Genomic DNA, 12,425 nt, shown 5'->3' with positions numbered 1-12,425 from the left:
TGTTACGGAATTATATCCCTTTCTGATGTCTCGCCACTAACGGATGTGGAGTGGCTGGCAGCAAAGTGACAGGACTGACTTTCAGCGATAACTTTGTATTATTATTGTAGCCATCGATTGTGACGTGCCGAGAGTATCAAGTGCCATTTGTATATTTATTGAACAAAAATATTTTTCTTTAGGTACTATCCGGTCTTGACTGAGCATCCACATTATTGTTCTGCATGTTGTTGTTAGGAACTTTGAATTCCTGATGATCATACAAAAGTAGTTATTGTATAATGTATTAATTTTAAATGTCTACCAGTGCGTTTTTAAAAATAAAATGTGTAAAATGTACAAGTGTTATGTCTTGTCGGGTTAGTTCCTATCTACGCAGATTGCCTGTTCTAAGGAACCAAATGCTACAGTTTTACAGTATATTTATAAATTACGAATTTACACAAACATTTTTTTCAAAGTTATTTTATTAAAAAATATTTTTTAATATATAGTTTCATAAAGTCTTAGTCCAGAACAGCACCACCGAAGATGGGTAGGTTTTATTTTCTTTTACGGGGGTATCTGCTTCCAGCCAGACTCCTAAAGTAATAAAACCCCAATCATTCACCTGTTGAAATTGAATCACCGAACCCGTGTTCGACATAAATCAGTAGCGAAAAGATAATGGACCTTGGTACTTGACTACGTTGGGCAGATTTGCTCTCAGATTATCCCGAATTCCTAGGGAAGGGATGTTCACAGTGTCACACCTTTTTATTATTGTTAGGCTTGCAGGAGCGGAACATCTCTGACGAGCAATTTATCTAGAGAGTATGCTTTACAAGTGAATTATTAAGGTAAAAAAGGGGATGTAAGATCGTTTACAATTAATCTATTTTTATTTATTCTGTGATATACATAAAACGACGTTTAAAATTTATGGTTATTTAGCTAAAATTTCACATTTTTAACACTGCTCCAACATTTCAAACCTTAAATTTGCACAGTTTGGAATATTGACAAAATCATCTTCACATTACGCCATTTCCCTCCAAGGATGAAATAGAGAGGAATATAAGGTAGTGAGGTAAGGTAATGTGGAATTTAATTGATTTTTTTTTGACAGTATTATAATTTTTTAAAGCTAATTTGGAAAACGTACCAAGTCTTTATATTATTATCATAGGTGAGCTCCTAGTGTGGAACTCATATAAATAAATACATTTAGCTTAAATCTTTCTCTTGCGCTATTTGCAAAAACGCTTTTTACAAGGCACCACCGATAAGGTTCCATATCGGATTTGGCTTCGTTGTTACCTTAAATGTTTCAGCAATTAAGATCTGGGAGACAAACGGACATAGAAGGTAAGACAGATAAATTAAGACAGCTCCCAAATTGCCGACACCGAACGCGTTGAAAGTTTCTCGGAATAGCATAATATTTTTCCCTCGTCTCGTCACAGTCGAGGTTTCATCGGATTTTTACGCCGCCCGCAAACTCTGGAATTTCTACCGTAAATCAGTAAATTTAGACAACCTGCAAACGTTACTCTGAAACACAACCGTGAAGTTATGCGTCTCGTAGACAGGGAGAACAATATTAACCTGCCTTGTTATACATTACACATAAAACCTTTTGGTACCTACAAAATAATTATTATTTTCTGCTAAGCAAGATATTTTTTAATGTTGAGACTGTTAAGAACACTTTTCTTAAACAAGTCACATGAATTGAATAATTTTATTCATTTCTGTTGTTTCTGCGTCGGTTTTATTTGAATGAAAAAAAATTTAAACACTACTATTTCATCAAAATAATTGACTTTTTTCGAAACCAATGATTTCTCTGTCATGATAAAAGTATAACGATAATTGAGGAATAAAATAATACACTAATTATATTATTTCATTGAATCATTTTGGTAAAATTTTGACACTCTATCCACTAAAATCTATTACGACGTCGTCTCCCAAACACAGTCGAGGCAACAACGGATTGCATACATATGCATTCTTTAATCATCATAGGTCATAAGTAATAGTACTAATAATAATCGTTTGTAGCCAGCATACCTAATGCAATAAATAATCGTATTTATGTACAGACTATAAATATACATGTTTGTTTAAAAAGGTACGTAGCTATCAATGGCGTGCCGTACACATTTTTGGCCGTACTATGAGAAGTTGTACCTTTATGTACAAGTAATTCACAAAAAAATAACAAAGATGTAGACATAATAAACAATAAGAAAATAGATAGTATTTAAGGCTTAGTAGGGAAATTAGCCTATATGATAAATCCTGACATAGTAGGAAGTAATATACCTAAGCATTTTTGATGCAAACGAATAAGATGACATATTAGTCAAGCATTATTAAAACTCACTATCGTTCAATAACAAAAAAATAGTACGAAGTTATAATATATTTTGTATGATGCAGGAACTGCGACATAGAAATGCTAATTATACTTAAGTTTTTCTTAAAATTTCAGTTATCAAAAGTTCTGTACCTGATGTGTTACGTTGATACCATAGGTAGGTATCAAATCGTAGGTAATGTAGTTTTATTGATTTGTCTTACAGTATTGTTTTATATTCTATTAGTATTTCATATTTTGATAGAAAACAGTCACTTTGTGGTTGGACATATAAATTAAATAAGATAATAATAACTTTGTTTGTAACCACGAATTTATTTTATTTACTATGACATACCGGTGTTGCTTAACACAATCATCATCAGGGTACAACTTTAAACTAATCACAAAATACACATGTTTATATAAGCACACAATATAGTTTTATTTTGTATGTTACTGTTACGTGTTTCAATAATATTGTTTCGTATTTAGTTTATCAGTTTTACAAACTTTTTGTGTAATTTTCGATAGTATTCTTTTCTCATAATCTATGCAAAAGCCCAGCTGGGAGTAAAATCAAATAAAACAAAATACATAATATTATACGTTTATACTGACGGAGAAAAAAATAGTTTCGAAACAGGTAAATAATTTTGATTAAATAGTCGTGTTTACAAAGTTATTTATTATCATTACATAAAATGAATTCGAAAATATGCATCGCACGCCGCTGTAATTTTAAACACCATCATTTCTTTCACTCTAATTATAACAGTCTTGTTTAATTTAATCCATTTTATTAAGTCGAAGATTTAAGCTGAGAACTTATTTGATTTAATCTTGTAAGCCCCTAGGTATGTGAGGGCGCCATCAGATGAGATTCAGATGACCCGAGGCATAAGAAATTACCTCTACAGTTTCACAGGTGAGCAGAAAGCGTAGGCGTAGACTTCTCGTTCCTAAAAGCAGCCGTTACAAGCTGATGTATTTTATTTCGTTGCATTCTTCATTGAAATAAAGCTAGGTATTCTGATTTCTTTTACGGATTTCTTATATACCTTCTTTGGATTGTTTAGAATTTAGTCGGTGAAATGTTATATCTTATTTAGAATTATGTAGGTGGATTGTTTAAATTTTACTATGTAGACCTAGGTATTGTATTGCAGTCTTCTAATTGACATACAAACCAATTCCAACATTCTGGAGCTGTGAAGGCACGTTGATTAGATATACGAGTAAATTATACAGAGAAAATAAAGTTTTTATCGCACATTGTTCTTAATTTGTTTTAACGTTTTTTACGATATCAATTACATACCTTCCAAAATTTCCCAAATTTTTACGTTGTTTCGTCGTAAAATACAAACCACAATCACAAAACTATGTGCAGCTACTTACATTTTTTTAATCTACTCAATTTTTTTGCGCACTTTAACGTAACATTATAAGGATTTCTACAAAGCAGAAAATCTTTTTCATGTCCAACTCTTTCCAAACTTGAAATCTCAAACATAAAGCTAACTGTAATTTTCAGTTAACAGCAACCATTTTCAACATTTAATGTCATTTCCACCATGAGCTATGGAGCTCTCAGCTATTCAATCTTGAAAAGGGTTCAATTGGCGAAGAATTTCAGGTTTTGTATTGACGCATCAACCAATCATGATAAACTTTACCCGCGTAGGAAATACTAGTTCGAAATAAATTTGTCAATCTTTCAATCTTTAGTGCATCTGTAGTGAAAATGATTGATTGATTGATACAGCACTCACATCACGCCTAGTGGATTGCGTAACTTAAAGATGGTTTTCGTGTTATATCTTGTCGTTGACTTGTCATAGTTAAAAGTGGATGAAAACATAGCTCGATATTAAATGACATCTTTGAGATACGATAATAAATAGAGATTTCCATCAATTTGTCATAAATCTTCCATAACATTATCTACAAAGAAAACATAATTGAAGTTATTTTATACAGCACTCTTCTTGATAGTCAGATACCAAATCAAAATAACACGAAAAATGCATTTTTCCTTGTTAGTAATAAAGTTATAATTTAGTGGCAGTAAAAGCGATATGAAAACATGTGTGTGACAATTTCTCTAGGCGTAAAGAATCCGACAAGTCATATAAATATTTCAATTCCAGCGAATGAGATGACAACCTTACCGGTGCATCCACGCAATTGAACACATAAAACGCACGCAGCCGGAACTAAAAACATGCATTTTTGATTTTTACGATATCTGCTCTCTGCACAATACATATTCCCGGTAATATTGGTATACCGTTTTGTGCAGGGTCCAACTGGTTCTGTGAAATCAACATGTCATTAAAAATAACGAAAATACTTCATAAATATTCGTAAATGATATTTTGTAACAAAGACGGCATGCATGCGTGCTTAGTGCAAAGACATACACTGAAAGCGATACATCACAGATCACATTTGAAGGTATCTTGTTTCCAGAGCGCCATCGAGGGATATTCTATCCGAGCGGACATGGCATTGAGAATAGAATTGTTGGATTGGCGTAGTCTGCGCCACAGACATCCCGTGCGGTGGCGAAAATTGCGCTGAGCATTTATTGCATTTATACCTAAAGGACCATTTCTGTAGCGCTGTAGAACCTCGGGAGCAGGAAAAGTTGACGATATTTTTATAATTATTTTACAAGCAATAATTATTCGCCTGAAACACTCATCCACATTGAAAAATACATGACGCCAACGGGACTCGAACCCGTGTCCCTTCGATATCCGGTCGACAGCTCTGACCATTGAGCTATGGCGGCTTATCTCTTATCCGCGAAATAATTCAATATATACTAGAGTTTCATTCAACAATTACTGCTTGTTTCATTTTCTTGTCATCTTGTCTTAAAACATTAGTTTACCAAAAAAATAATAATTGATATTTTTATAGTCGACCAACAGTTCTGCGGTTTAAGAGAGATTTGTTTATTTGATATTGTGTGTCGAGAGAGAAAACATCTTTACAGCATACCTACTTCAACGAATAATTTTCAATGATAATCCCCACACTTGAAAATAACAATAATATTTCAAAACCATTATACAGTGTACAGCGGTTTATATATAAAATACATAAAATGAACACGAACATTGGAAAATGCCAATACACAACAGCAGGAAATATTTAAAGAATTCATAGTTGCGGTTTCTCATAACCCCCTCAATCACAGACATAGGAATTAATAGACGAGAAGATAATGGCGAGGGGTAAAATCAACTGTTGAAGAACGAAGGGGGTTAAGCTGACTGTGATTCGTCAATAAATCAATCTGACAGTAAATAGGCATATCGCATTATAATATCACCATTTCGTTCTTAAAAGTAAAATCTGCTTTTGAATGAATAGACATTTTTACATGGGAGCGCAAATTACTCGCCACGTTATGAACTAATTTGCGAAGTCCAAATTCGGCAAAGTAAATTTCTTCTGTTTGCAGAGTCGTAGTTAGTTTCAGAGTATTTAGTTAAGACACTTTTACAAATGTTTCATAATTTACTTACCCCAGTAAACAACGATGAGCACACTTGAGAATCGCTACATTGTGATGTGATAGTATATGTTTCTAAAACTGATCCATATAATACGGTGTGAATAAGCTTAAAATAAAGTAAAATAATGCTTACTTATGGAATGTAATACGACAATCGGGTTTATTCTCTTTTTCACATCTATTTTTACAAGTTTTCATATCACAAGTCAACCTTTTACCGTGTTATTTCGTAAAATGAACCGATGATGCCTCGATCATAGTTCGCACAAGAATGATGACGTCACGTTTTCAAATTTCACTTGAGGCCATACGCGAGCCCAGCCGGCTCCAATGGAACCGGTATGGGGAGTGGGGATAATACGCTTTTAATCACTTAGGGCAGGTCTACTAATATTCATATGTCTATGCCCTCAATAGAATAACCCGTGTTGAGGTAGTACCTGCGTTAATTAAGCTAAATTATTTTACAATGCCAATGAATATAATATCTAGTAATAATAAAATGTGTTTAATGAATGATTTGGTAAAAAAAAAATTCGAAATCGGCGGAGGACACCGGTAAAGGCCATACCATTACTTTTGATTTGATTGATCTGACAAATTTTTACATTATTTTTGAAATTCTTTTGTGAATCACATATTTTTCTGCATTCTGGAAAGATGTTGGTAAAACCTACCTAAAATTTCGTTGTCCAAAAGCAGCATGAGTTACAGGGTTCGAAGTAAATCTTTGTTAGTATTTCGAGCTGAGCGAGTGTTTGATCTTTTTCATAGTAATTAGGTAGGTTTGTACACATATGAGTGAGGATTGTTTTAGCAATTTTTGTTTTGCAAAATTTACAACTGCGGAATGTCAAACACTCTTTCAATAGTTTTATTAGTGTTCACTATATCTACAGATCCAGGTACCTACTTCACAACCTTCTGCTTCATTCCCCATGTCCTTCCCCTACCCGCTTCCTTCAGCTTACAGAGGGGGTGCCATAACCCCCTGGCTCCGGGCAGTTAAAACAGAAAAATTAGACTTTAATCAACCGGTTCCGTAATTCTAGTCCACCCCTGTTTGTGTGACAACCAACCAACCAACCGGTTCTCGAATATTGTTTTATTTATTATGGAGTCAGTTCACACTCGGACCACGTGTCGTTATTATGTATTATTTCTATTATCGCCTGCTAAGCCGAGGCGGAGGGTTCAAACAAAACACGCGGACAAAGTGAACACTTAGCTCTGTTGGCTGCCTCCAATGAAATGCGGTGAATGTTTTGGAATTCATACGACACTTATCCAGATAATCATTCGTCATACAACACCGAATCTACCAGTAGAACTTGTATCTGTTGGATAAGAGCACATAGTATAACACCTAGGTACTAACATTTATATCACATAGAATCATTTATGTCGCACTGTGGACAATATACCGATTTTAGGAGAAAGGCATTAGTTCTGTAAATAACTGTAATAACATAAAATAAGTAGAAAACAAAACTTTATGCGTGGCTGTATCGACATGCTGATGATCGCACAGTGCATACCACTCTTAATCTAACCTAATCGAACAGCGTTCCTCCTCGTTTTTTAATGCCCTATTAGGTTGTGTTAGGCTAAGAGGGGCATGAACAATGCAATTGTAATACAGCCACGCAAATGTTGAAATGTTGAGAAGCAGCCTTTAAACTGAAATGTAATTTCAATAATACTCATACATGATTACACTTAATCGTTCATATCGATGCATAATGCTGCTGAGAATTATATGCCGTTGCGCATGTTTTCTATCGCATTAAATTCTAAAAATGAATTTAAATAAAATACATATAACTTAACTTGCATGCACGAACTTCACGCAGCGTAGTAAATATCACAAATCAAGTACGTGATGCGGAGATGTCGCGTGCCAATCCAATATCATCACGTTTGATGAAGTTGTATTTGATCAGCCGTCAAGCATAACGGTCATAAAAAATTGAATAGATGCTGACGGGCTAATTATCGGCGGTATACATTAACTGAGGTGTGAAATGTAAAAAAAATAAAATGGCGCTGATGGCCGATTTGAACGCAATTTCAAATGTAAGGGAGTTTAACAATGAACCAATATTAATTATATTTTTTGGTAATGCGTAAATTATTAAATTCTTCCCTCTATTATCGGCTTATTGACCACAGTGCGTCGGTACGTTGATGTTCGATGTTCACACGTGTGCGCTGCTCAGTGCACCTACGTGATATCGGTCGTTTTGTACATATATGTAGTCTCTTTATATTATAATGTACCCCACATATCAAGTTACTGTACTTACACGTGTTGTTAGCTGTTGAAAAATACGTGTACAAATTTATTTAAACTTGATTAAACACAAATTCCATTCACCTGTTAGAAGTTGGATGGCAAACGTTGTTTGCTTCTTCATATGTTATTCCTCGTTTCGAAAGCAAATGTTAAAGAAACCGCCAAATTGAGTGATTATAACTAATTCCAGGGGTTTAGGTTCGTTGCCGTCCGAACTAAATTTGTTAATCTGCTAAGTAAACATTAAACATGACAGTAACTTTTCTTTTGATGGAGGATGCTGAAAAGGAAGCCGCCGCATCATTTCACATACTTAACTGTAGCCCAAAGTCTTGAGTTTTTTTTTAATCAAGAAAAATATTCAGAATGACGTTGTCTCCTAATTTTTGATGAAAATGTATTATATTTAAAGATTTCTTAGTACAATTAGTTATTCGATATCAATAAAAATAACAAAGTAATGTTACGAGACACAATTCAGTATAATTCATAATTGAGGGCTGGAAATTACGAAGGTGCTAAGTGATCTCAACAACAAAACAAAACAAAGTTATTAAATATAATAGGTTTATTGGAAAAAAAATACACACACACACAAACCGCTCTAAGAATATTAGCGTGTAAATTCAACATCGTTTTAGGCATTTTTAAAATGATAACTATGGCACCTTTGTAATTTCCAGCCCACAATTCGAATGGCTGTGCTGCAGTACTACCGAGTAATTGCAGCCATTCGGGGACATCACATGTTTATTGGCCGGCCGCAAATATTTACACTTCCGTTTGTATCTTTGGTACTATTCGGTAATTTCCAATTTTTTAAGAGGTGTACTAAGCATGATCTAATTACAATGATACATTTGAAAAGAACATGGAATTTCGTTGTAGGAGACAAACTCATTGGTTAATACTGGGATTTCACGAATTAGATGAAAATTCCCACTTTTTTTAATCTGTAACTGTTTTGGAATTTTATAAATATTAGCTCCACAATGCGGTGAATGTTCACATCATTGTAAGGAGGTTGTTTTTAAGGAAAGAGAGGAAAGGAAGTTCTGGGAAGAAAAAGGGTATGAAAATGTAGGTAGGAATATGGGGGTTATTGTACAGGAGTGATGAAGGTATGAATTCATTTCTCCCACTGCGGTGCAAGGTGATGGGTCGAGTCCTGCTGGAGAGGTCAAAAGGTCTCCCTCAACCACTATCTCCCGACCTGGCCCGCCACGCATTAAGTGGGCAGATGCATCCGCCGCCAAGACGTGGACAAACTTCACCCTATGAACCCGGATACCTCTGCTAAGTCACCAAACATAGCGTACCACTTGAAATGACCTATGGCGGAGGTGTTGATTATCTAATAGTTCCCGGGACGCGTATTTTTGCCTTGAAACACGCACGGGTTTGTTACGCTAATTCTCTTTCAAAACTCTAGTACTGCCTCCAATTAAACAAGGAAAAGGAAATACGCTGCCGGGGCGGCGGTACCCATACATGCCTTCGGTTGGGTGAAGAATTACCTGATGATAATCAACCTACGATATTTAGAAGTCACATATAGAAGAATAATAAGTGATGAGAGGATTGATCCAAGTTCCTACAGATATCATTTTTTTACAAAACGTAAAAACGACAACTATGGTAATTTTTCATATTGTTTTGATCTCTAAACACTAGTTTTATATTAGATATTGACAAATTGGTAAATGTTGACTTGTTAGTATCGTTGCGGGTTTGTGATATAAGATAGGAATTGTAGGGAAATTTTAATAAAATTTGGTAAAAGGTTTTTCGGTCAAAAATATTTTATTGAGTGATTTAGAATTTATTTATTATAATAAACACGAGTTAATTCTATACTTTATAGATATAAATAAGTAGTTGATAATTACTTATTTTATAAAAAAAGCTTAAGTCAATTGAAAATAATTTAAAAAATAATGGATGATTATAAAACATTAACTTTTAAATTATTTTTAGAAATAATTAATATGTTTTCTCTAAACTGAGCAGGACTGAAAAATTATCTAGCTATAAAAAAGTCAGTATGATTCGTTTGTGTAAAAACAGAATAATTTTCTTAGTAATCGTAGAAAGAATCATATATACAATGTTTTCGGGATTGTTTTATGTGATCAATATAATTAATTCTTTCCATAGTGTGTCCACGCGCGTAGTCAAAAGCTGAAAATAAAAACAAAATGTTGATAGGTACTACAAAAAATACACGATAATTTTAAGCACAGTTTAGTTTCCGTGAAACATGAAACAAATAATATTGAGGATAAATACCTAGATCTGTGAAAACCAAATAATATCAAAAACAAATAATATTGTGAAAAATACCTAGAACTGTTAACCATTGTTAAAAATAAAACAATTAGGTACTATCGTACATTATGATCATAAGCAATATAATAATTAGTAAGTATTTATATATTAGATATATACTATTAAGTAAATATTATGTATTACGCATCAAGATATCAAGTTGAGATTGAAATATATAATTATAAGCAAATAAATAGAAAAGTGAGAGATTTCTTACAATCAAACTGATTGATCAGTTTTGTAGGATTTAAGTAAGATAAAATATTATACAAATAAAAAAACTGAAGAAACACATTTAAAAAAAAATTATATAATTTAGATAGGGAATTTTAAATTGTTGGAAAATTTGAGGTGCGTTGTTGCACCATCGTCGGTGAAACTACATGTTTTTTGGATTATAGTTGAAATGAATGGAATGGTATCGGGAGTGGTCATAATCAAAGCATAGGATAAACATCTTTCCATGAGAATGATCCAACTGAGTCAACCGATTCATCTTGAACGAATATAATTGATTCGTTCATAATAATCAAATTATCTAATTCACATAAAATATCAAACTTTTGTTAGATATCAATGTGAACACTTTTTTTAAAGTTTTGAAAAAACAATAAATAATGTTTAAACAAAAATTTACCGTCAATTGCATCGACAGGATTAAAATCCAATCTTTCGATCATGTAACGGCAGACGAGATATCCAGTTCGGTTAAGTCCGTGAGTACAGTGTACTCCGATGAGATCGTCTGCAAATAAATCAATAAAAATACTGTTTTACAATAAAAAAACATATGCCCAAGGCGCACCAACTGGGTTTGGCGCTTGAAAAAATCGCTATCGAAATAATCAGTTGAATATTTTAAGAAAAAAAGCAAAACGATCAAGACCGAATAAATAATGTTTCTAGTGTCGATTCAGTCATTTGATGTGAAATTTTGATAAATTTTGAAAAATACAACAAATAGGCAAAGGAATGCAAGAGAATCATTAAAAGGTCGAAATTCGAACACAGCCTGCAGATCAGCAAAAAGCTGGCTGCCTGCCCGCATGGCAGCAGTGCATTCTGGTCGCTTGCGGGCTCAATAGGTCGTAATTTTTGCAAACCCAGTTTGCCACCTCTTACCAGACCTGGCGGCTCACTAGCAAACACCGCCACCGAAAAGGCAAACCTATTAGGGAAAATGTTTGTGGAAAACTCGACCCTCGACGACGGAGGTGCTGTTCCGCCGTCGGTTCCTCACTGCGGCTTCTATATGAAAAACCTGAGGATCCGGCATCGGGATGTACTCCACGTCATACGGGGGCTCGATGTTAACAAAGCTAGTGGACCTGATGGAATACCTGCCCTGGTATTGCAGAGGTGTGCTGCGGAAATAGTTCCAGTTTTGACAAAGCTCTTCAAAATGTCTCTGAAGTGTGGCACTGTGCCCTCTGGTTGGAAAAAAGCGCTCATTCACCCTATTCCCAAGAAAGGTGACCGCTCCAACCCGGCCAACTACCGCCCCATAGCGATCACATCAGTTCTGTCCAAAGTGATGGAACGTGTGATCAACGACAAACTGCTCACATACCTCGAGAAGAACAAAATTATCAACGACCGTCAATACGGATTCCGGCGGAACCGCTCGTGCGGTGATCTTCTCGCGTATGTAACGCATGTTTGGGGGCGGTGCCTGGAACGTCACGGTGAGACCCAAACGGTCGCACTAGACATATCCAAGGCCTTTGACCGGGTCTGGCACCGAGGACTTGTCAACAAATTGCCTTCTTACGGACTTCCCGCATCCCTGTGTACGTGGATTGCTGACTTTTTAAGGGATAGGTCGATTCAGGCGGTTGCTGACGGTTTCACCTCTTCCTCGCACTCCATAAATGCTGGCGTCCCACAGGGATCGGTTCTGTCTCCGACTTTGTTTTTGTTGCACA

At 34.9% G+C, this 12,425-nt stretch overlaps 1 protein-coding gene across 1 annotated transcript in view; it reads right to left on the bottom strand.

The window, feature by feature from the left end:
* Positions 1-9,988: 9,988 nt before the first annotated feature.
* LOC149419917 (RNA/RNP complex-1-interacting phosphatase homolog) overlaps positions 9,989-12,425 on the bottom strand; it is a 126,374-nt gene continuing 123,937 nt past the window's right edge. The window contains exons 7-8 of the mRNA XM_089637084.1: positions 11,138-11,245; positions 9,989-10,353 (exon numbers count right to left, since the gene is read on the bottom strand). Of these exons, the coding sequence (XP_089493210.1) occupies positions 10,250-10,353; positions 11,138-11,245 (212 nt within the window). The 3' untranslated portion in view covers positions 9,989-10,249. The remainder of the gene's footprint in view (positions 10,354-11,137; positions 11,246-12,425) is intronic.

The sequence above is a fragment of the Hesperophylax consimilis genome, chromosome 11, assembly GCF_061612785.1.
Source record: "Hesperophylax consimilis isolate HC1 chromosome 11, BYU_Hcon_1.0, whole genome shotgun sequence".
Classification (NCBI taxonomy): domain Eukaryota; kingdom Metazoa; phylum Arthropoda; class Insecta; order Trichoptera; family Limnephilidae; genus Hesperophylax; species Hesperophylax consimilis.
This window is presented reverse-complemented; position numbering and strand designations above follow the sequence as displayed.